General features: G+C 41.6%; 1 protein-coding gene across 1 annotated transcript; it reads left to right on the forward strand.

Moving 5' to 3' along the window:
- Positions 1-8,874: 8,874 nt before the first annotated feature.
- On the forward strand, positions 8,875-23,929 carry LOC125178339. The gene is made up of 5 exons (XM_047881837.1): positions 8,875-8,965; positions 22,227-22,321; positions 22,697-22,901; positions 23,040-23,300; positions 23,844-23,929. Exons 3-5 carry the CDS (start codon positions 22,697-22,699, stop codon positions 23,927-23,929), a joined length of 552 nt encoding a protein of 183 aa, XP_047737793.1. The 5' UTR covers positions 8,875-8,965; positions 22,227-22,321.
- The last annotated feature ends 2,783 nt before the right edge of the window (positions 23,930-26,712 follow it).

Genomic DNA, 26,712 nt, shown 5'->3' on the forward strand with positions numbered 1-26,712 from the left:
TAGAATCACAGACGACTGACGGTAGGATCACGGACGACTGATGGTGGAATCACAGACGATAACAAAATGTAGCGGTCATCTCGACAATTTTGCTGTTGATTCGGGTGTATCGGATAGCCTTCCCAACTGGAACTGGAATGGATACAAGAGAGATCAGCATGGCCCCTTAAATCCTGCCATACACAAGTATGGCAAATGACAATTTCCCATTAAGAGCACACATTAGGCTACTAACCTATGACGCTGGCGGCAAGAGTAAGAGTGGTTTATGACCGCGTATTGGATTCAGATTATGATGCAAAATGTGAATATTATTCTAACGTAAACTAGAAATGGCTTGATCCTTACATCGAGGGTTTTAATTTGATTTTCATCCAAGGACAACATTTTCTTAAAGCTAATTTTTGCTTCTTTCGAGACAGTTTCAAAGACATCGCTTCTGTAACGACGACGGACTTTTTTTCTATTTAGTCTATGATCATTTTCGCTGAAAAAAGACGCTTTCTAACAGTCGAATTTTGATGTGCTCCCTGAGCTTCCATTTTCACAACTAGATCGTTTTGAGATTTTTGCGGGAGTTTCTCACTGATTTGTGAATGCAACTGACTGCTGTTGTGTGGTCAAATATTGTACCAAGTTCTCATGTTTCGATTATATATTTCTCAAGCAAAAATTGATTCTCTAGCTTTCGGCGTATTTCACAACTCTACTCATATAATATTCTACACGGTAACTATCCAAATAATGCATTAGAGTGACTAGACTCTTCATGGTCCTTCACTATATTTAGTATTTTCCTTATAGCCTGAAAAACTGCAGTTTTTTTAAATCATGATTGTAATTATAATCATTCTGATTTTTGTAAAATGAATGCCGGTTAGGGAACACATCGCATGATCACCGAAAACATGTCTGACGCTGTTCAATATGACTTTACGCAAACCGTTGATTCCTTCCGTTTTGATTTTTTCAGTCAAATTTTTGTGATGTTTGATTGCAAGCTTGGCGGTTCCTTTGGATTTGCAGACATCTCCTCTCAAATGTTTCTGATAATTCCTTATAATGTGATTTCAACATTCAATTCCACCTCATCAGGTGCATAGGGCATGACTAATAGCAGTTTTGTATGTACGGTACTGTCACCTTCACTAACGAAGAAAGAGTTTTTCACACCATGTTTTTCAATAATTGTTAAGAAGCCTTCATCGATGACGTCCGCTTCTGTCGGATCTGTCGGAAAGCCTTTAGATATAGGAGCCTTTTTAATGCGTTTTTTGTGCGAGCAGATCGAGCAAAATCAATTTCCCACTCCAATAAATAACACTTTTTTGCGTTTGATAATCGACGATAGCTCGATTGTTGCAATTCCGGAGAGAAAGAGGAATAATTGTGACCACAAGATCGTTTCGACCAGGCTCCGTCAGCAGTTACCAAATTTTTCTGACTCCATTTGCATCAGCTCTGTTCTCTCGAATGGCCAGTTTTCTTTCTTCTTCAGCGGCCATTTTCATGTTTTCCATCGCTGTTTCCGCCCAAAGCTTACTGACACGTTTTTTATATTTATGAAAGGTGTGAAAATACTAGGTGCCCCTAAATACTCAGATTTTTGCGTTTTTCAGATGCCAATTGAAAGAGCTATTGATACTGCAGAACAGTTGACGTAATGTACTCCGTTTTAATTTTTTCTACTTCGGTTCTGACTCTCATTTTAAATTTGTACATATTTCACTAAAATAGTGTGAATAAATCCGTGTTCGTACTTCTTTTTACAAAAATAAACTGTAAAATGAAAACATCTTCGCATTATGCAGTCCCATTCTACACACATCTGTAAAAAGCGTTTTTACATCAAACATCCTCCTTCCACATTATGGTTGAAGATCTTGATGGAAGGTGTTTTGAATATGAATATCACTGTCCGTGTCAGATCCAACGGACGTTGGCGCAGGCGTTGCATCCCGTGCAGTAGCTGGAAATGCTCCTTGCTGATCGGAAATTACAATTTTTACGTTACTTGGTTTGTCTCCATAGCTCGTGCAATCGACAGAGTGAGTAATACTTACGGCTATGCTGCTACATATAGCAGTAGGGTGTAAACTCTTCAGGAGACTCCCCACCCAGTCAGAAATCGCCGCACTCTGGAAGCCAGCCGCGGGTGAACTTGCCTGCGCCAACGCTCGCCCCAGCGCAGCGCCAGGGTGGTCAACAGCGCAGGAATGTCCACCGCAGCGCAATATTGTGGCAGCGCTTCTCGGCCTGGAAAGGGCCTGCTGCCGCAGTCAGTCTGTCCTACCGCGAGCGACCAGGCCGGCAGGCACTGCCAGTTTCCGCGCTATCGCGAAGGTGGTTGCCGCGATTGGCGGGACCGTTGCGCAAAATTCCCGCAGGCCAGAGGTGGCCGAACGTGAATTTCGAGCCAAAAAAAATCCCTACGCCCTGCACTATATATATAGCTCCCCTACTTTGTGGAGCTATATATAAAAATTGTTGAGGGCATTGGGAATTATATAACGAACACATCCAAAATTATAAAGCGAATTTTAATGCAGTCATTCTGAGATATGAAGTAATAACAAGTATAACAAATTATGACAGAAATAAAAAGATTAACATGTTCGGGCCGTTTATTAGAACCTCAAGTGCATATAAACATTCAAACTACAAAACATTTTTGGAGTAAAACGTAAAGCCTTACACATGGAGTTTAAGCAGTCGACAAACATAAATTAAGAAATCTATTCCAAAACTGGTATAACTATATTTTAGAACAATACACGATTACGTACGATAATGTAGCCCCTTCATTATTTTCAAAATATACATACAAGCTTATTCCTGGTTTTTACAACGGCGTCAGCTAGAGGATAACATCATCTCGTATAAACTGTAAATGATAAGCACCACAATACTTGAGAATCTAACCTAGTAATCAGTAGTCAAATACGTGAAGTGGAACTCTAAACTAGTTTGAAATTTCTAAAATAAGTACTTCAGTACTCAATGAATGGAACTCATCATCTCTGAACGGAAATTGATAATGGTTGAAAAGTTAATTTCAAGGGGAAATATTATACAAAATCACCATACTAAATGCAACTGCACGCATGACTCACCATGATAACTTGGAATGTTCTCTGAGTGGGTCGGTGATGCGTTGTGGCTGTTTCCGTTAATCCAGTAAGTTTCACTGAACAAGCTCTGGTTTTAAGCGCGAAGTTTTCGCGGCGGCTTTCCACTGCGGAGGTAAACGTCGACGCAGCTGGGCACGTAGACTAGGCACAGAAGTTGGCTAGACTCCCCTGAAGAATAAAAGTGTATCAGTTTGCTTCCTGGATAGAAGTTAAGTAAGAAAAAAAGAAGTAAGTAAGAAGTTAAGTAAGTAAGAAAACACTTCTATGCATGTAGATATTTTCTATGATATGAATACATTTGGTACATGAAGGAAATTCATACTTCAAATTTATGTAAGAACTTCGATCAAAAAGTTCAAATAATACTAAGAAATAGAAAAAACCTACAGTAATACCGGATACAAATGGACAGAAATATCTCGGCATTTGCCCTAAAAAATATTCCATTTGTATCTTTTGTACAACTTGTGCCTGGCGAAATGCTACCTGCGATGCATCGTTCTCTGACATCTGTATAGTTAGTGCCTTGAAGATAGCGTCATCTTTGAACATATACGAGCAAGCACCTTAGTTAGGTCGTGTGACAATGGGAGTATGGGACAGCATCCGCCATGCTGCATGCAGCGCAACCAGGAAAATGTCCCTTCATCATGAAGTAGAGATGCAAACTTAGGCGTCCATTTGATTTCTCACCTTTATTAACAATCATTGTGTGGTGCAATAAGCAGAAATTTGACAGCATATCAGGTCCCTCCTGCACCCGATATCGATGCAGTCAATGCCGTGAAACTTGAGACTGAGAGACTGTTCACCCGATTCCTCTCGGGCCTCGACTGCTTCGCGGGCAAAGTTATAGTCGGGTTTAGCTGCCTTCAACATTTGCCTGCAACAAAATGGATTCTATCAGTTTTGATCAGTGAACCTGTGACCAGTAATACGAGCTTACAGACGTGCTAAGTTTAACTGACTCTGTCATCTCGATTAGTTTCAAAATATCAGCTAATTTAATATAGAAAAAAAGTAGGCTTCTCGAAATTTTTACGGCGACAAATTTATACATAACTCCGAGACAAAAAGTCCATTTCAGATCATAATCATAATATTTAACTAGAATTGAGTGGAATGACAACGGATTCAATAGGCAAGCGTGCCTTTCGATAGCAATACAGTAAGTTAGGCTGGAGATGAATCCCTGAACGAGAAGCAATGTTTCATGACTTGCAGTAACCAAAATTTCCCCTTGATAGTTGCGCATGAGATCTTAAACCGGATGAAAATGTAAATACATTAAATTTTGACGTTTTATCTGTTCCTTACCTCCAATATTTATCCAAAATTAACCGAATTCGGGTCGTGTGCACTGCACCACACGTACATTCTAGGTACTTCCCGGCCACACCACTTTATAGAGCGGAGACTAGTTAGACTACTGCGCATGCGCTGCAGTGTTCGCTGTCGCGCATGCGCAGTAGCCTGGCAGTTACCGTTTATGATCATTTAATATTTCTATTATTTTGTAAATTTATATTATATTTACTTTCAGATTATATACTGATTTCGCGTTTTTCATCGAATTTATGTCAATACACTGAATACACACAATACTGGATGGAACTAGTACCACAAATACTGGCGACATGGATTCGCTGTAGTATAGAATAGAATAGAACTGTCGAAAAAAATGTAGGAAATAAGAAATCATGTAAACCTCATAATTTTAGAGAAATTAAATAACTGAATAATTCAATCAGTTTCTTCCGGTAAAAGCTCCATGCTGAGATTCATGCCTAGAAGGTTCTTTCGATAATCCTCCGCCTTCCTCACCCATCACCCCCTTGCTCTCCCTGCCTCATCAACGCTTGAACCGTTACCGCCGGCATATTCGACGTAGGCCGCCGCAGAGGTGCGGCCAGTTGCCTGCCGCAGCATTTGCCGACCGAGGCCTCGCGCTGTTCGTGGCAGATGAGGCCATATCGTCGCTAGACTGCTAGGACGCGAGGTGAAGTCGGCAACAACGGCCTAGATTTGCGCGTTTGCGAACGTCTCTGCGGCGAACGGCCGCAATGACTGCGAGAATTTCGAACTGGGTCTATTGTTTTCTGCTCAGAAGAGAAAAAAAATGTTCATGTCATAAAACTAACACTGACATCAGTACCACTAGTTATACCATAGACCATTGAATGGAGTAATTCAACTGACTCAATAGACACCAGTAACGCTAATGGCGTCAGCGAAACATGTGATTCATTTTCAAAACTAGCGACAAATAATAGTAATGATTTTTACCTCCATTCATTCAACTGTCATCCTTCATTCATTCGTCTTGCTGAAGGTGATAGTTTCGGACTTTTCAATTGCTTGAGTGAGAAACGAATCATGCCACTAAGGTTGTCGCTCACAAACTAGCGGCGGAAGATATATATTAGACGTTTCGGCCCTTTAAACTTACAGACCTCTTACCTTCCAACCCCCAGCCCCTTCACTTGTAGCTGGAGTTCCGCCCACATCTTCCAACATCTTAATTTTGAAAGGTTCATAAACAACTAAATAACTAAAAAAGAAAATTTTGACATGAATACCCATGGGAGAAAAAAATCTTTCTAGAATGATTTGACTTACATTGATTATTATCAAATGCCTACATTTTTTCCGTTCGCATCTTCAGTGGTTTTCTGTGATTGTGTCCATGCTTTCGCACACGCGCACACTCGCACAAATGGCGAAGAGGGAACTTGGGATAAAAATGAATGCGAGGGTTACGCTGCTCACAAAATAGGCCGCTTCAATCCATTCAGCCCTATCAAAAGTAACGTTTTAAGTGACGTCATCGCAGGACACCGCAGACGTGTGACACTCACAGCTCTTGTTGCTTTGCAGAGCACGAGCAGTTGCTGTATGCTGCTGCTGCTCCTGGTAGCTGCGGCACCCACAGCTGCTGGTGAACAAACTTCTGCAGGAGCAGGTGAGTCTGAGTCTTCAAATGAGCTTCCTTGTGGTTAACATGAATTGAATTCAAATAACAGACATTACATTGCTCTGACCTTTGCTTTCTCGGCATACTATTTTTACCCCGTAATAGCATTTTTATTTTCGGTAATCCATAGGTAACCGCATTACATTCCCCAGGGAATCTCTTCCCCCACTACCCTCATTCAATAAAATCTCATTAAAACTAAACACACAGTCAGGGATGAGCTCATATGCAGCCCGCCTAATAACCCGAATGCTAATAACCAATGAAGACGCCCCAAAGTCCATCCTTCCTTCGAGATAAATCAAATTGTCCGAGAAAATTAATTAAATTAAGTATCAATAAATACACAATAATGAATCTCAACAATGAAGCGACATCATTGGATACACAAAAATGAAGTAGAACAATTACTTCGTGACCCCAGAAGACTGAATACACTCATTAAAATTTTTATATATGATCTGAAAATTCTTAACTTAATTACTGGTGATTGCAGAAGTGTGCCGCTCTGGTCATTTCCTGTGCGCCCACAACGGTCACTGCATATACGAGAAGTGGCGGTGCAACGGAGACAACCAATGCGGCTACGGCGACGACAGCGACGAGCGCGACTGTGAGTAGCCCGATGAGTCAAACCATACAGCGTAATTCTACTGTTTTTTTATTTCTAAATAATATGAGGATCTGCTTTTGCTCTTAAGATTCAATTATTCTCTCAAATTTAAATGAATTATTCCTCAAATTTATTCAATTATAAAGTTTCTCTATCGAATTATTTTCAATTTTTTGCAATCATGCTGCCCAGTTAAAATTTAGGGCAGGGAATAGAGCAGGCCGTCGCCGGCTGCAGAGCCGGCGTAGAGACGCGACAGAGCAGCGATAGAGCAGAAATGTCCGCTTTAGAGACGATATCGCCAGCCGCGTATCAGCGCTAATTAGCTTCTGAGTACCTGCCCAGTTGTGCTCTGCCCTGCCGTCACGCAGCCCTTACTGAGCACCGCCTGCTCAAACCTGCCCAACGCCTGCTCTGGGGCGGCTCTGGCAGTGTACGCGGCAGTTACGCGTCACCGTTTGTCAACAACGATTTAAAAAAATTTGTTCCTTCTCTCCCTGAGCTCACCTAGACTTCTCTTTTGCAATGACAGGTTGTATTGACATTGGTTACTGACATTCTCATCGTATTGACATTAGCAACGTAATTTAGAATCGAACAAATTCAAATATCGAGGAAATATATACATCAAATTACTCACCGCTATGAACTATCTGCAAACGTCGACTGAAGCTCCGGGATTCGAACGCAGGTTCTCCGCGTCTTAGTTCAAGCCTGTACCAGTTGACCGCGCGGACACCTTACCAGCCTAGGCTCTATGAACTACTTAACTATAATACGGAACAAATGACTCGCCATGATCGGGGAATAGCTATATATGTGGTTGAACTTGATAGATATTATTGATAATGCACTAATTTTAAAAAATCAACAAAGTAACCATTCGTATGATCCCGTCAGTTAGATGTAAGTGAGTATTAGAGCTAAATTTGTTTAGTAATTTATCTTATTGCATTAGCTTCATATCATTCGATAGTTTGATAGGAAAATTAACAACGTACGCAAATCATTAGTCTACTGAAATCGCAAGTTCTCCAAGAGTTTTAATGCAAAGAAAGCGCCAAATAAATTCACCATATCTTCAATGAAAACGTTTCGGAGACCTCGGTATTTTCTTTGCTCTAACATTTACTGTTACTAACGCGTTTTCTGTATATCCATGTTAGAAAACTTTCTCATGATAAACTGATTGAGATCTCGCTTTAGCAAAGCGTGAATGACCTTCAACGTTTCTGTTAGAGTGTTAAAACTGGACGAGCATATAAAATTCTTACGTAATTCGAAGTATTAAAATACTGACGTGAAATAAATATCACAAATGGCACCGGAAATTGGCCCAAAATATCGTGCTATGCGAATGAACTAGATGGAGGATGAAGTTCATTCTCTCGTCACTGTTTCCAACCCCTACCCCTCCTCCCTCTCTCAAAACCCCCCCATATACGGCCTGCTAGCTGCTCTGCACAGCTCCCTGCCGGACAATCCCAAGTACCAGCGCTAAAACAGCGCAGAGTTCCGGCCCTGCCGAGCTGCTAGAATTTTGTCTCTATATCAGCCATGGCGCAGCGCAGTTTTAGGGATAGATGGCTGGTTATTGTTTCACGGCTCCATCCTGCTAAAGCGCGACCAGCCCGGCTAAACCCGGCGCCGGTCTCGGCTCAAAATTTTAACTGGGTGTGACTAAACTCGAGTTATCGAGTTTAACCTCTTCTGGGGCCTAAATCTTCTTTCCACAGGAAGTTTTCGACACGCTAAACCAATTTCATATTGAGACTTAAACCTTACCTCTGATGCGATGTTATAAACAATACATACATTACATTCTTATCTCTACACATTCTTCCTCCCCTCGCGTTCAGGAAGCCCGATCACCCTGCATAAAATATCTATGTAGAAGTTAAAGAGGCGTTCTGAGGTGGAGCAGGGTTCACTGAGAGATTTTTATGACCCACTTTTGACTAAAAAAAGGAAATTATGAATTTTCATTAAACTGAAGAAATCTGATTAGTCTGATATTTTGCTAAAATGACAGAATAGTGACAACAGGAAAGGTTCACCTAAAAATTGCCACCGTTTACCCGGCTTGAATGTTTTCCAATTAATTAGCCTAACTTTCACGGCTTTTTTGGTTCATCGCAGGCTGCACCGGCGACCACTTTGAGTGTGGCGACGGCAGATGCATCCACAATCGTTGGGAATGCGACGGCAGGAACAACAACTGCGGGGACTGGAGTGATGAGAAGCATTGTGAGTACACGGCTGATGTAACGAGTCAGTAAGTGCGTGTGTCATCACATCATGAGTAGGCGTAAAATAAAATTCATATACTGGATAACAACATTCAGCAGCAGCAAACAGCTTCCACCAATACACTACAGCAGAACAAGCAGTGTCAATCAGCTTCCAGCAGCAAGCAGCATTTAGCAGCATCCAGCAGAAGTTATCGGTTGCGGCGTCATGCAACAACAGCATTCATCAGCTTCCGTCAGAAGCGTCCAGCAACAGCAAGCTGTAGCATTCATCAGTATACAGAAGCATTCAAGAGCATCCAGCAGCAGCACCACTCAGCATTCAGAAGCAGCATCAAGCAGCAGAACAAAGCAGTATCCTACAGCTGCATGCAGCAGCAGGAGTAAGTGAAGTAGATTTAAGTAGCTGCACAAAACTGTAGCATAAATCAGCAGCAGCATCCAAAAGTTGCAGAAGTTTCAAGCAGCAGCAGCAGCAGCAAGATGCATCCAAAATCGGCATTCAGTAGCTGCACCCTCCAGCAGGAACAAACATCACTCAGTAGAATCCTCCAGACGCAGCAAGAAGAATCCAGCAACCGCAAAAACAGCATTCTGCAGGAGCAACAGCAGCTAGTAGCAGCAGCAAGCACCATTCAGCAACAGAAGAAAACATCATATTACAGCAGCGGCCTCATCCAGCAGCAACAACATCCAATCACAGCAGCAAGCAGCATACAGCAGCAGCAAAAAACAGCAATCTGCATCAGCAAAAGCTTACAATAGCATCAGCAATCAGTATCCGGTGGTAGTTTTCAGCAGTAGAAGCATCCAGTGGCAGCATCAAGCAGCAGTCAGTATCCAACAGCCGCAGGCAGCATGTAGCTGCTGTGGGTCCATGTCAGTATCATGAATACATATTACATAACTACTCAGCGCGGGTGAGTTGTTCACTTCACGAGTCAGCGTGAGAAGAGAGTTTCTATCCTGGGTCAATAATTATTGGCCATTCAAATTTATATCACTTGTTACTCAAGGATTTTACGGACTTTTTGCGTTAATTTGAATACCAGGTTCTGACAACGGATTTTATTGCCGGTTTGATCATCACCTTCTTGCAATGATCTACTGGTGCCACAATGCGACAATGCCAATAGATCATTGACCGTCTTGCAATGATTTGCTGGCAAAACAATGAGAACATAGATGCCGGTAGATCATTGCAATAAGATCTATGATCTACTCGTCAACAATGATCTACCGGCATCGTCGTATTTTGTTGCTGGTCGATAATTGCAGGAAGGTTAATGATCCCCATTACCAACGGCATCACGTGTTCCATTAGCAATGACGTCACGTACCTATCATGGACATCGCATGCCCAATTAACATAGTCATCACGTGTCCAATTAGCAATATAATCACGTACCTAATTGGTGTCGACACTACGTGCCCCATTAGCAGTGATATCACACGCCTTATTTGCTAAGGCATCTGATACTTCATCATAAGTGGCTGGTTGCACCGTCGAAGCAGTGGTGCAATTTTCTTAGTAGTCCCCTCGTAACACACGCTGTATTCCTTTTGTTATCTCTTACCCTGTTTCAATAAAATCCTCCGATACAAAACATTGAATATGTGATAATTTCAGCTCTAGCCCGCCCAATGAACAACTGGCTTACACTTAATTCTTCCAATTTCCCTGTATTTTTTCATGTATAAGCTTTTGTCACCGAAATTTGCACGAGCGCATAAAAATATCTTGAAATAATAAAATCTACATTGTTTTGACATCAGGAAGTTTGATTTTAAAATCATTTTTCAATTGTCATATAAACCAAGACTCAAGAACATAATTGAACTGAACATTCGGACGAGGCACTATCCGGTAAGGAAGATTGATCAATTACCATAAAATACATGTTAATATAGCCGAGCGATTGTTTCGTGATCTCAAAGATTTAAATCTCATATTCACCCCTTCTCAATTACCGTCTGAACATAATTTTCCGAATTAATTTTGATTTGCAGGCGTGTGCCACTCAGGTCAGTTCAAGTGCGCAATCACCGGCCTCTGCATTGACAAGGCGCTTTGGTGCAACGGAGGCAAGAGCTGTGGCGACGCCGACGACAGCGACGAGAGCGACTGTGAGTTGCTGAGAGTCGAGCGCTTCCGCGCAATTCTACTGTCTTGTAGTTCTGATATTAGAAACTGCTTATGCTCTTATAATCCATTATGTATATAAATTTAAATGAATTATTCCTCGCCTGCGTACAACCATAACGTTTCAATACCGAATTATTTTCTATGCTTTACAATCATGCTTTGACTAAATCCGAGTTGTCGAGTTCAACCTCTTCTGGTGCCTAGATTAAATAATCAAAGATTTTTCGCAAAAACTGCACATGTTTCCTCCAACCCGGATACTCATATTATAAACATCATATACATCACATTCTTCCCTCTTCATATTCCTCATGTTTTAATGCCTCTCGGACATAAGACCCGATCACCCTCAATGTAACATATATGTGGAGATGAAGGAGGCGTTCTGAGGAGGAATGGTTCACGGAGTAGGTTATATGACTTCCTTTCTACTCAAAAAATAATATTACATTTTTTTAGTTGATTTAGTCTGACCATATTTTACTGAATTTAGGTCAAAAAATATATCCACTAGGACTTTAACATTACCGCAACTCTTTCGTTTTGGGTTATTTCCTATCAGTTAGCCTGACTTCCACGGCTTCTTTGGTTCATCGCAGGCTGCACCGGCGACCACTTCGTATGTGGCAACGGCAGATGCATCCAGAAGCGTTGGGAATGCGATGGCTTGTACAACAACTGCTGGGACTGGAGTGATGAGAAGCATTGTGAGTACACGGCTGATGTGATGAGTCAGTAAGTGTGTGTGCCATCACATCATTAGTCGGCGTAGGTATTAAATCAAAATGATGGCCAAGTGGTTCATTGAGTCTCATATGGCATGTCACAAGGAAAATCCTTTACAACAACTCTCATTACTGCTTTGACTTACAACCTGAGTTAGTCTGCATACCATGTTTCCAAGATGAGTGTGATTTCAATTTTCATTTAATAAGTTTAAACAATGTTCATATCATTAGTTGGGTCTTGCCGTTAAAATTGATCACAATCAGCTCTAATATGAATGGAAACCTGCAAGTGTGATGTGAGAGTTGAGGGTGCGTTTGGTATTCAGTGCCGTGGCTTCTTGTTGAATTTACATCGGGCGAGAAAAGTGAAGTATTTATTTTCATGATTCTTTTTAGCGCATTTTCTCATTCATGGAAAAAGATGATATTGTGCTTACCCAAGTTATTTTTCTTTCTCGTGAGGCGATTGCTGGCACAACTTGTGGCATGGAACCTTAATTTGTTATCAATAACTTATCAGAGATCTTTATTGGTAATCAATTTACAAACCACATTATCATACCATACCATGCAACAAATTCGAGCATTAAATTGCCCTGATCATGGCTTTCTCGTCATAACTGGCTATTCCTTCGCAACTGCATTATTATTTTCGGTAATCCATACGTAACCGCACTATATTCCCCTAGGCAGCTCTTCCGCACTCCCCTCATTCCATAAAATCTCATTAAAACAACAGACTCCTTCAGTGATGAGCTCATATGCAGCCCGCCTAATAACCTAAACGCTAATAACCGATAAAAACGCTCCAAAGTCTTAATCCTTACTTCGAGATAAGTAAATTTTCTCGAGAAAATTAATTAAAGTAATAACATCATTGAATACAATTAATGGAACGAAACAATTACTTCATGATCACAAAAGACTGAATGCACGCATTAAAACTTTTTAATAAGAATCTGAAAATTAATTACCGAATTTCTCTTGATTGCAGGCGCGTGCCGCCCCGATAAGTTCAAGTGTGCCAACACCGGCCGCTGCATAGACAAGAGGAGGCGGTGCGACGGAGACAACCAATGCGGCTACGGCGACCACAGCGACGAGCACGACTGTGAGTAGACTGATGAGTCAAACGCTTCAGCGCGATTTTACTGTCTTTCATTTAGAGTTTAATATAAAGATCTGCTTCTGCTCTGAATTTCCAATTATTTTATCTAATTTAAATGAATTATTCCTCGACTGCGTTCAATTATAATGTTTCACTATTGAATTATTTCATTGTGTCGCAAGCATGCTATGGCTAAAGTCGAGTTGTCGAGTTTAACCACTTCTAGGGCATGGATTTTCTTTCCTCAGTTTTGAACCCGCTGAACCCATTACAGGTTGAGACTTTTCTATCACCTTTGTTAGTCCCCTCGTAACACATGCATCACATTCTTACATCTACACATTCTTCCTCGCCTCGCGTTCACGAAGCCCGATCGCATTGCTTAAAATATTTATGTGGAGATTAATGAGACGTTTTGAGGAGGATGGTTCAGGAAGAAACTTTTTTAACCCATTCATGACTCAAAAAAAAAATTTTGAATTTTCATTAAATTTAATTAGTCTGACTAGTCTGATATTTTGCTAAAAATTACGGAATAAAGATATCAAAAAATATCAACACAAGGATTTGAAAATCACCACAGCTTACCCAACTTGAATGTTTTCCAATTACTTGCCCGACAATCACGGTTTCTTTGATATATCGCAGGCTGCACCGGCAACCACTTCGAGTGCGGCAACGGCAGATGCATCCAGATGCTTTTGGAATGCGACGGCGATAACCACTGCGGGTACTGGAGTGATGAGAAGCATTGTGAGTACACGGCTGATGTAATGAGTCAGTAAGTGTGTGTGTGTGTGTCATCAAATTCATGTAATGGGCCAATCAGTGAGCAAATCAGATTCATATCACTAGGCACCGGGAGATCCCTTTCCAAAACTAACATTACTGTTTTAACTCATATTACGAGCTCGTTTGCATACCATGTCCACACCATATGGAGAGTAATTCTGAGTTCAGGTAGACAAATTCGGCCGAATATTCACTACACTCGTGGCAAAGTTACTCTGGGCCTACTTGGCCACCCAAACGTAATCAGTTTCTGGACAGAATATCCTTTCCGACTATATAGTCGCCTAAGAGTATGGCATGGGTAGAGCGAGTCGAGTCATACCGATCTTGCAAGCAACCTAGAGGCTATCATTCAAAACCCTGAGCCGAAGCAGTCGATTTACTTGCTTCTCGAATCCAGGGCGGCTCCTAAAGCAGGGTCGCCACCGTCTCATAATTATGTTAAAGAATTTTCGTGAACGTAGGATTGGGAACCAGCAAATGTGTTGCGCGATTTTAGGACGTGTATTTTTCTTTTTCTTGTGAGCTATTTATTTCAACAACTTGTGACATGTAACTTCCGTTCTGGTCCAAATAATAAACCGGAGTTCTTGATCGGCATTCAATTCATAAGTTAATTCATAATACCAAACCGTGAACCACGTACAGAAATATGTTGAATGAATAACGTCATGAACTTCATCATTAATGCGCGGACGTATGCGATACAAAATTATTTTTTCTAATGATTAGTATGCATGTTTTAAACTTCTTAGACCTTAGTATCCTTAGTATTAGTTTCGGACGTAGCAGTCCCAAGCTAAGATTAATTGCCACCTCTGAGTATCAAGCATACGCCCTCATTTGGGCCAGCTGATGCACGATGCTGTTGCTTGCTTCTCGTCGCTGGGAGCGGGAGATCAATCAGGGATTGTGCCCAGGAATACGTCCTGTTGTCTGAATATCTGATACATTCTCCCCTTCCACATCTTGCACAGTCTCCCCCTCCACATGTTTTGGTTGTCTTAATCCTGAAGGTTTCGCTCTAGAAGTTTGGTGCCTTTCCAGTTATTATTTCCCGTGCATACGGAACAACATACCTCTCCCGTCTCCTTTTCAGTGAACATAGACCCAGGCGCTTCAACCTCTCCCAGTAGTTCAACTCTTCCTTCCTTCTGATCCTGGAAGTGAAGGTTCGTTGGACCCCTTCCAGTTGCCGCACTGCGCTGAGTGTGAACGGGGTCCAGAGCTGGCAGTAGTATTCGAGAATTGGTATTACAAGGGTTCTAAAGAGTGTGATATTCGGTTCCGCTTCTCTTGTTCTGAACGTCCGCCAGATCCACCCCATCTGCCGCCTACCTTTTGCCGTTATGGCTGTTATGTGATCTTAAAAATTGTTCTGAGTATTCATCAACACTCTTAGATCGTGAACGACTCGCTTCTCCTCGATTTCTGAGTTATCAGGTGCTCAATTTCGCTTAGACTAAAGACACTACTGTAATAAGGGGCTCCAGAAAAATTAGATAGCGGTGCTCCATACCTGCTCCTCCGCTACCTCTGCATCTCAGAACCTCAAACTTGGTTCCGTTGAACTACATGTTCGCGTAGGCCCAGTAATATATTACAGAGAGTTCTTATTGCAACCTCACGTAGTCCCTCCTGTCCGTTATGGTCATTAGTTTCCTGGTGTCGTCCGTGTATGACGATGCAGAGTCGTGGTTCACTGATACATCTATGTCGGCGATGTGAATGAGGAAGAGGATTGAGCCGAGTACCGTTCCCTGTGGTACTCCACTCTTCACCCTAGCCTCGCTCGATCTCGAGCCTCCTACGACAGTTTGTAGTCTTTCTGTTAGGAAGCTGTAGATCCATGCCAGCAATTCACCTCCGGCCCACAGTAGTCTTAATTTTCTGAAAAGTACTCCATGATCAACTTTGTTAAACACTTTAGTGTACCTTTAATGCTTTAGTGTACCTTTAATGTACCGACACATTTTTTCAGTAACTCGGCAGGGACCCCATCTGGCCCAAGACCCGAATAAGTCGGCAATTCTTAGATACTCCTCTCTTGATCCTGTGTTTCAAACTCGATGTTCATCAGCTGCCGCCCCCGGGAAGTTCTCGAATGACTCCAATTTCGTTCTCCTGTCATGAGTATCAGGATTCGCTGAATACTTTTTCAAACTGCGCTCCCAGCAGTTTGCACACGCCCTGGTCATCTCAACGAGGACAGCGTTATTTTTCAGAGGCCCCACTGAAGCTCTGATTGTGGCCTTTGACTGGGCATATTTGTAGAAATATCTGGGATTCTCTCCTTCTGAAAATGATCTACCGGCAACGAAATGTCATAATGGGAGCATTAATTGTCGATCAAACCTCAAAAGCCTTGCTCGCCCGCATTATGAGGACATTGCTTGATTTGATTTTATAACATGTGCCAGTGAATCTCATGATAGGTTTAACTGCTCGTTCAAGTAATAACAATGTGATGACGAAATGTTGTCCTCTCCTTGCAACTCAAGCGGCAACTGCAATAGAATTTTAGAACCCAAATAGATCTAAAAAACAGATGCATCAATAATGTGCGCCGTCGATCGTCGTTGTGGGGAGCAATAATTGATAAACTTCCCTATCGAAATTTTTATTCCTGTTAGCCGCTGGCACAAGGATGCCCCAAGCGCGCGTGGCGGTGTAAATTAGCGGCTCTATGTCCGATTTAGGTTCCGGTTGCCGGAGCGAAATAAGCGCCGAAACGGAATCTTGTGAAATATCTGTCGAGCCTGGGGTGATCGTGGGACACGTGTATTTGGTACCTGATACGTTCGGTACAGACACGGCCGAATCTGAGCAATGCGTCAAAAATGCCCCCTACCTTTCTCCCTTTGTGGGGGGACCATGACCATGATCAAAAGTACCTATGACTACTCTCAACCTAATGTTGAGAGTAGAAAGTAGAAAAACTCACCACGCAGAAAAATTACATTTTTTTAATATAATCCAGAGGCCACCAACCAACAGCGAATATAGATATATATATATATAGTAACAATAAATTGGTAATACCGCGACAGTGATTAGTCGATGTTTTTCAATTACTTATTTAATGTAATAGAACCTTTCCTGGCTGGACCTAACCTTAGTAAAATTGTATTGTAAAAAAAACACTAAAAAAACATTTTTCAAGCCTCTAACCCTAATTCTAACCCTAACCTAACGAGATTTTTGTTAATTAGCATGTCGCATAATAGCGTTCATCTTTTTTTGTGTCGCACTATTAGCTAAAATTATTCATAGGTAGATTCCGCGACATTGGTACATACCGAGACAGTAATTGCGCGACATTTTGTCGCACAATATGCCAAAAATGTCATGCTATTGTCTAAAGTATGCTTAATGTTTAGCACAAAAATACCGCGACACGGTTTTCGTTCGAATAAATTCTTGATCTTTTTGTTTCTGTAGTAAATCATAAGTTGTATTCGGTCAGTTACTGTTGTGCAGCTGATGTTATTTTGCACAATTGAATTGAGGACTCGTTCGTCAGTCCTATGACCATCTGTCATTTGATTTTGATAGTAAATTCTGGTGACGCAACCTCTTGATGAGGAATCATCTGTTCGGTTTTGACGTGCTCTGATATTCGAAATTTCTTTGTCAATTGTTTTGTTTGCATAGCCGTTGTTGACAAGAATTTGTTTGCAGGTTTGGAGTTCAGTTTTCAAGTCACGAGCAGAGGTACAGGTCTTGAACGCTCGATGTATGAAGGCGCGTATAGTGCTGATTTTGTTGCGCTGGGGACATTCGCTTTCTTGGTTCAGGAAAGCGAATGTCCCCAGCAAGAATCACCATCTGCAACCAGCAGCAGGAGCAAGTAGCATTTAGTAGCATCACAAAACGGTAGTTATCTTTCAGCAGCATTCAGCAGTAGCGAGAGACTTCAAACAGCAGCAGCAGCAAGAATCCGCATCATGATGCATCCCAAAGCGGCATTCAGAAACTACACCCAGCAGTAGGAGCAAGCAGCACTCATCATACCAATGCAGCAGACGCAGCAGATAGTATCCAGCAGCCGCAGAATATAGAGTTATGCAGTAGCAGCAACAGCATCACGTCGAGGCAGTGAGCAACATCTGTCAGCTGCAGAAAGCAGCATTCTGCTCCAGCAAAAGCTTCCATTATCAGCAGCAAGCAGTATTCAGCGATAGCATCCAGCATTAGCAGCATGCAGCGTCCAGCAGTATCCAGTAGTAGCATCAAGCAGCAGCATCCAAGAGCAGCACCTAGCATCCAGCCGCTATGGGTCAGTGTCATGAACACATAATTACTATTCAGTGCGGGTGTGTTGTTCACTTCACGAGCCAGCGTGCGAAGAAAGTTCCTGTCCTTGGTCGATTGGTCATTCAGATTAATGTAACTTGTCACATGAAGGATTTGGCGAATTATTTGTGTTAATTTTAATATCAGGCTATGACAATGGATTTTATTGCCAATTGATCATTGACCTTCTTGCAATGATTTACCGACAACAGAATGCGACAATGTCGCAAGAATATAGTCGCAGGTAGATTATTACAATAATGTCAATGATCTACAACAGTAATCTACCGGCATCGTCGTTCAGTAATCTACCGCATCGTCGGCATCAGTAATCTACCGGCATCACGTGCCTCATTAGCAATGACGTCACGTGCCCGATTAGCATAGATATCACATGTCCAGTTAACATTATCATCACGTGCCCCATTATCAATGATACCACACGCCTTATTTGTTATGGCATCAGACATCTTACTATAAGTGAGTGATCGCGACTTAGCAGTTCTGCAATTTTATTGGTAGTCCCCTCGTAACACACGCTATATTCCTTTTGTAATATCTTCCCATGTTTCAATATAATCCTCTGATAAATTAACATTGACTCTGTGATACGCTCAGCTCCAGCCTGCCCAATGAACCGCTCTCAGTCAAAGAAGTCTTGATCAGTCGACGAATATTGATAAGGTTCGATCAAGAATACTAGTGCAGAGTCTTGCTCGATCGACTAGGACGAAAGTTGGCAACGTGGAGGGCAATGTCGCGGGGCACAACACGGATTACAGATGAGCTTTCTATGCCGATTCAGCGAAGATCCTCGAACTTTCTGCACACGATAATTCATTAAGTCAAATAATCTGCATCGAACGAAATCCAGAGTAGTCGATGCATAAGGCTCAGAAATCGATCCTGAATTTTTACTGATCGATTCCTAATCTGCTTCCATAAATGCTGAATCTTCACCCAGTAGCCATTTTCTGGTTGAATCGGCATTGAAACAGCTACCTATTTTGACGTTGGGATCGCGCTAAAAAAGTTTTAGAATGAAAGGTGAAGGAACGTTATTCGTGAAACGTTGTACTGACATTACAATTCAACATTGCAACCGGAACTCGTTATGCATGTTTTATCGAGACAGTTACATTACATTAGCATCTTATTACAATCAGTTGCATTTAATTAATTATATATAGAAATGCTGTTTGGATTCCTATCTATTGACTTTCCTTTTAATTCTAAGCTGCATGGAATTCTACCCTAGCACGATTCGACGCCGGGACCGCTGTAGATCACGCGACGCCCTTGCCACCTCTACCACGGTACCTCGTGTGCTTGGGAAATGAAACTAAACTAAAGAATTGTTCGACTCCTTGAAAACTGAAATGGATTCTCTGGTCATTAATCGTACACATATATATGTATATCATTCAATGTTGGTGTGATTAGTTCCACGTTGGTGAATAGCTAGACATTCAACGCACCAATATCGAGATTTTTTCAACATTAAAACAAAGATACATTTAATTAGGTCTTTTCTAGTGTTGGTCACACTTCGACGTTGGTTGACAATTAATTTTGGTTGTTCAGTATTTCAACCTGAAATCAACGTTTATTTAACGTTTTAAAATAAATTCCTACTCGCATTTACTTCGATCTGCAGCGACAAATCTGCAGTCCATAGTTCGTTCTTAAATTTACAGCGATAAAACCACAGTCTGTAGATCGCAGCGCATCTGTAAAAAATGCTTAGGGTAAATCTAATCTCAATTTTTAGAATGGTCGAATCATCCGCCTTCTGTAACGTCCACACTAATTAATATCGTTGCCCACATTGGCATTTGACTGTGCTGGCTTACTTCAATTCTTTCAATTTTCCTGAATTTTAATAAAGTACAAGCTTAATTTTTGACGAGTGCAGAAAAATCCATTGAAATAATAAAATCTCCATTATTTTGTCATCTGGATTTTGATTTTAAAACCAACTTTATCTGCTGATATATACCATGACTCAAGAGCATAGTTGAGCTGAACAAGCGGACGAAGAAGTATGCAGGAAGGAATTATGCATAAGTATGCTGTAAGGATTGATTATTTAGCATAAAATACATGTTAATTTAGCCAAACGATTGTTTCGGGATCTCGAAAGATTTAATTACTGTATTCACCACTTCTCAATTATCGTCTGAACATAATTTTCCGAATTACTTGTAAATGCAGGCGTGTGCCGCTCTGATCAGTTCAAGTGCGCCAACACCGGCCGCTGCTTAACCGATACGTGGCGGTGCGACGGAGATTACCAGTGCGGCGACTACGACTACAGCGACGAGCAGGGCTGTGCTTACCGCCTACGTGAGTAACTACTGACATTCTTACTGACTCACATTTATAGGCACTTCCACTATCAACCTAATGTTGTTCGCAAATTTGCTCGAGGAAGTTCCATATGTTGATATTCGAAATGCATTATTTTGTTTCGGAAACAATGCCTATGTTTCCACTGCAGATCGTGCTTGCGTGACCGTGACTTCAGAAGAACCTCTCTGGCGCGCAATTCAGCTTCGTTTTGTTCGTAGCAACAGCGCTCAGTTTGCTCTGAGCCTCCAAGTGACGTCGAATTCCTTCCTAGTGGAATTTTCCTCGTCATTGTTCGATGTAAACAAACTCGGTCTGACTGTCTCGAAATGAACAAATCTTACACACACTGCATAGTTTCAACCCACATTCCTAACCTTCCCAACACTTTTCCTCTAACTTGCCATAAAATTCATAGCTTAAGTGATTTATTTATTTATTCGCCCTCAAACTACGATTTATCCATGTTTTGCTTGCTGTTATCTGGGACCTAAAGCCTTGTGATACGAAGTTTTATCCTAAGACTGTTCCTTTGTTTTTTAAGGGTAGTGAATGTTTTTAAAAAATCTTTCAGATAGTTTACGCCTAGTGATGTAAATGATTTGAACTTATTTGTGCCATTTGTGTTAAATTTAATTATCAATCAGAATCCGTTGGGTGGCATGTTTTATTTGCCTTGCTCCTTATTTATATGGATGTCGTCTGATTGGTATTTAAGTACTGTCGTCTGCTAATGTTATATATATTCTGTGTTCGGAAGTGGTGTTTCGATTCGACGATGCACAAATTTGAATGATTGATTAATTCTGACCATTTTATAGTCAGTAGTATCGACTACACTGACATGGGTTTAATTAGATGTTAGGTCTTGCTTTTTCTATTCATTTGCCCTATTTTACCGTTTTGTAGATACATCTGTTAATAATTAAGCAAGCAAAACGTAGCGTCACAATTGAATAAAAAATCTCCGTCATAAGTTTCGGCAATCTCTGTCATCGGCATGCGCCGACTCGACCGCTTCGTGCCTGCGCTTGACTGCTGTTTGATCGCTTGAATACAAATATGTTTTTAAATAGATAATATTCATGAGTAATTTTTTTGTGACAGTTGAATATGAACACGAGGAAATCATATCTCTAGTTTAATTAATACTGATCAAGTGACTGCTGCTGTTCACTGGCGTTCACTGTCATTATCATTGAGATGATGGCTCAATTCAAACTTTCGATTCATGAGACTTAGTTGTAGTATTGAAGTATTAAATGAATGATTTGAAAGTTGGAAATTGCAGCATAAACAAAAAATATTATAAACATGAATAAATATGGAAATAATTTTGAATAAAAGTGGGTTTAGAATGCTTTATGCCATCGAAGCCTTGCTCCTGAGAACTGTAGCCTTGAGCAATGTATTACAGGCCAGCAGAGCCTACATACGCTCACAAGTATATAAAATACTTTAGTTTTCCATTACAGAGCAAGGGAAGTGAAATTCTGTTCTAAACCCACAATATATATAATCATGATATTTACTCCAGCTCCTCAGAAATAGATTAATTTTTCCTAATATAAGGATATTCAAAATACTAGACTCAGTCCATAGTGATAGTATGTTTATCGTCGCGTTGTCATGAGCGTAATCACTTAAAAAAGCGTTATCACCTCTAAATTCTCCCATTAGTGGATTCTTGCGCCTCTGCATTAACTTTCGAATTCATTTACGCGTGAATTATCCTATGGCGGCTCCTGAAATTGCTCTGGCCTAAGAACGTCAGTGCGGGGGATATTCCCGCGTTTCCCCGGTGCCAACGCCACATTAACTGCAATTTTACCCCCGGCAGCCGACGTCCCCCGCTTGACTGTCACGCCGGCCGTGACCTCCGCCAGCGCTTCTTGGCCGTGGCGGACTGAGCAATTTTTCAACGTAACTCTGGCGGTAAGTATTAGCAAATATAGCTGAAATAATTCAGTTATGAGACTTATGACCATTGTTAAGGATGGAAAAGGATGCAACTAATAATTAAACAAATTCAGAATATTTATATTATGAAAATTTTGTCGATTTAACTAATAATTAAACAAATTCGGAATATTTGTATTAGGAACATTTTGTCGATTCAACCATTCCGAACATTACATTTTACGCAGCAGGTTGTTCAACTTACGATCAAAATCATGTACCATGAATGTTTTATGATGAATCTCGATTATCCTAAGATTTACATAATTTGTGAAAAACTACATGCTAATTCAATGAAATTAAGAACTGTTACATATTTCAATATACATAATTCAAGCTTAATTCAAGCAGATGAAATCAAGAGAAGACTGTGACCCAATTAAACCCGAAGATGTTCAACATGAGCGCATACAGCTAGGGCTGCAGCAAAGGCGCATGCAAGCATACGTGACGCAGCTGCAGGCGTACACTGAGTACGAGGTGTGCGTGTACGCATACAACGGGGGAGGAGGAGGGAGCAAAAAGTGCAAAGTGTTCCAGACCCTCCCGCGCGATGGTGAGCGAGACTGCCTCTCTTTACTATGATAATTGAGACTCCTTAGCCATTAGCTTTAAATTCCTTAAAACTTCAGGATACTACTCTTAATTCACACTTTATGCTGTTATAGCTGTTTCTTATACGCTTTATCATCAGCTCCTGGGCCTGTGGAGGAGTTGACCTCTTCCTCAACGTCCACTTCCATCAGCCTGCGGTGGAGGAAACCTTGTCCTCCCATGGCCGCCATCAGGGGCTACCGTGTCAAGGTGGCTAGACTCCAAGATGGGGCTAGAGTCAAGGTGGCTAGAGTCACTCACTACGTCCAAGCATCGGAGTGCAGCGACAGCGCAGCCCACTTCTGCCACACCATCAAGGAACTACAACCTGAACGCACGTACAACATTGAGGTCAGGCTCAGTGTAGGAAACTACGTACTTGGGGTAAGGCGGTGTAACATCATTGTGATGCAATGCGGCGGGAAATAAAAGGGTAAATGAAAAATCCTATGAATAACTTTTTCGAAATTGCACTAGAATCGAAATTGCACTAGACTAATAAGGGCAGTTTTTGCTATCATATTTCAACCATCATAGCTTGCCAGTCAGAAATCGCCGCAGTCTGGAAGCCCGCCGCGGGTGAACTTGCCTGCGCCAAAGCTCGCCCCAGTGCAACGCCAGGGGATCAGCAGCGCAGGAATGTCCACAGCAGCGCAATATTGCGGCAGAGCTTCTCGGCCGGGAAAGGGCCTGCTGCCGCAGTCAGTCTGTCCTACCGCGAGCGACCAGATGGTCCGCCGGTCCGTGGACGCCGTGGCGCCAGTACTTCATGCCGTGCTGACGGGAAGTCGCGCCTGGTAAGGACCAAGTACCGGATGCATCAGAGATAATAGTCCAGTGTGGTCCGCCGTGACCTCATCACCGCCCGAAAGGTAGCCACCGCCGAACCCCGATCGCTCCACAGGTCTCTACTGCTTCATAGAGACGGGGCTAAAACATAAGAAGTTCGTGTCCGACATCTTGACGTCGACCAAGGCAGAAGATGACTAAATGATTAATCCTAAGTGCTGACTGTTTGAACGTTAGAGTGGAACTGCTTGCCACGCCGCGGAACAGGGGCAGAGAAGTTTCGTCTTTAGAGTCGTTATAATAGAAATAAGGATGGCTTAGCTGCTAAACTGCAACGTGTGCACGAAATTATATAAAGAAATTTAAAGCTTTATTTAACTAAGACATTCAATCAGAATTATTAAATTGAAAGTTCGGTCATTAATTTTATACATCGCCGCGCTACCAAACTAAGTGAAGGTATGAAGATACCTTCAGTTTTCTACACTCCCGCCAAAGAGATTCAATTTCTAGCAATAAAGTTGGAAATTGAAGAGATCAAGTTTTTTACTCAACGCAAATACCTGGATAGGCGTTCCAACCCGTTAACAGCAGCGTCCTTCAAGAAGAAATAAATACTTCACTCGTGTTATCTAATCCCAGTTAACATTACTTAAAACTATTAACTTACATACTAGAGACTTCAGGTACAGCTGCCTTCCCAGCCAACATGAACATGGCTTACGAACTAATGGGCTGGGACTGGAGTTCCCTCAGTCAACTCATAACACAGTATAGTTAGATTAAATTTCGTTCGATTAAGAACTGCTTGTTAGGCCGCGGAACAGGGGCAGAGAAGTTTCGTCTTTAGAGTCGTTATAATAGAAATAAGGATGGCTTAGCTGCTAAACTGCAACAGGTGCTCGAAATTATATAAAGAAATTTAAAGCTTTATTTAACTAAGACATTCAATCAGAATTATTAAATTGGAAGTCCGGTCATTAATTTTATACATCGCCGCGCTACCAAACTAAGTGAAGGTAGGAAGATACCTTCAGTTTTCTACATATGAAGAGAAGATACCCGGAAAGAACATGTTTCAAGCAGTACATGGTAAAGATTAGTAGGAGGCTCAACGCCGACGCGCGTCAAGTCAACCCAACCGGTATGAACGTGTGCTTACTGGACTCGCTGCTTGATGTCAAGCCGCTGTGCTTTACAAAGATGCCGAGCCGCTGTCGACTACGTCAACGTGGCTTTTGAGTTTAGATAAATGGGGCAACTTGTGAATATTGTAAATATAATGGAACACACTTGATTTATTCATACAATTTATACTTAATGATACAATAATTAGTCTCAATTGATCGCAATACTTCCAACACGCCAGTTGGCGCATACGCAAAATTCACAATAAATTTACGCAATATTTCAGGTGAACATGAAAAATTGGATTCGCCGTCATCTATGGAAAAACTGTATTTATTGCAACAAAATTTTTTCATTGTATCTCGGACAATTTATATCAGGAACAGTCTGATACATGGCCAGTGGCTTCACTTTGGCGTTACAATTTTTTGAACACCTTGTTTCTCTCCATCAGTTTTATTGGAACCTACCTAATTCACGCTAAAATTTTTTACCAGAACTTAATCCTAAAAGCCAAGCACACAAAACGAAGTCATGGTTTCGTCTTGATCTCGAATGACCCGCAACCCAATAACACTTTTCTAAGTTGGATAAATTACAGTGGCCATTATACCTGCGTGCTCTGTGCAGTTTGGCAAACGGTTATCGGAGGGTCACAAGAGATTTGTCTGCAATGTGCCATAAATGTTTCGGACCCTATAACTCATCGATGATTCATCGATGAATCCCACCTATACTCGCCACCCTTTCAATCTATTGGTGTTTTACTATCGATTTTCGGCAGATCTGGCCACCCACCGTTATGCCACCTATAATCGACTATCGCCACCAATAATCATCGGCGCGCCACCCTTAATTTTTATTTGGGTTACAGTGGACGCCGGGGGGCTTGAATATTCAATACCGTGCGAGCTGATGCTACGACGAATCATATAGTTACAACTTACATAAATATACTTTACAATTTGATGAGTCGGTGAGTCATAATCAACACTCAAGAAAGTAAACAATAACATTATGTCTAGCGCACATTTCAAGACCGTTAAAACTAAGTAAAGAAAATATAAAGACATGGGAATGAATAAATGAAACACGACGATGGTATTCGGTACCAGTTTATGAAAGTCTAAAAAAGTAACATATGACTTGCAAAAAACTCTTAATAATCGTTACGAAAAGTGATGAAAACTTTGCTTCAAATTCAACGATAGTGCTTACAAACTTAAATAATACTAATTGAAACTGTGCATCTCTGCCGGATCAGTAGCTCGCTTTTATGCGACAGTCTTATAGGTAGGTATTCACAAGCAACCAGTCATGAAAGAGTGCAGAAAAGTCACAGATGACTTGCAAAAAACTCTAAATAATCGTTAAGAAAAATGATGAAAACCTAGCTTCAAATTCAACGATAGTGTAAGGAAACTTAAATAATAATAATTGAAACTGTGCATCATTGCCGCATCAGTACCCAGTCAGAAATCGCCGCAGTCTGGAAGCCAGCCGCGGGTGAACTTGCCTGCGCCAACGCTCGCCCCAGCTCAACGCCAGGGGAAGCAACAGCGCAGGAATGTCCACAGCAGCGCAATATTGTGGCAGAGCTTCTCGGCCTGGAAAGGGCCTGCTGCCGCAGTCAGTCTGTCTTACCGCGAGCGACCAGGCCGGTAGGCACTGCCAGCTAAAGCTTCCGCGCTATCGCGAAGGTGGTTGCCGCGATTGGCGGGATCGCGAAATTCCCTTCGGCCAGAGGTGGCCGAACGTGAATTTTGAGCTAAAAAAATCCCCACGCCCTCCACTATATAAATAGCTCCATTACTTTGTGGAGCATGGGAATTATATAACAACGTACACCGACAAAA

The sequence above is a fragment of the Hyalella azteca genome, unplaced genomic scaffold, assembly GCF_000764305.2.
Source record: "Hyalella azteca isolate HAZT.00-mixed unplaced genomic scaffold, Hazt_2.0.2 contig8940, whole genome shotgun sequence".
Taxonomy (NCBI): domain Eukaryota; kingdom Metazoa; phylum Arthropoda; class Malacostraca; order Amphipoda; family Hyalellidae; genus Hyalella; species Hyalella azteca.

Excerpts from the sequence above, each read along its gene's own strand:
- LOC125178339 (XM_047881837.1), top strand. The coding sequence starts at position 22,697 with ATGAAATCAAGAGAAGACTGTGACCCAATTAAACCCGAAGATGTTCAA. Across the intron at positions 22,902-23,039 it reads CCAGACCCTCCCGCGCGATG|CTCCTGGGCCTGTGGAGGAG; the intron begins GTGAGCGAGACT and ends CTTTATCATCAG. Across the intron at positions 23,301-23,843 it reads CAACATTGAGGTCAGGCTCA|GTCTCTACTGCTTCATAGAG; the intron begins GTGTAGGAAACT and ends ATCGCTCCACAG.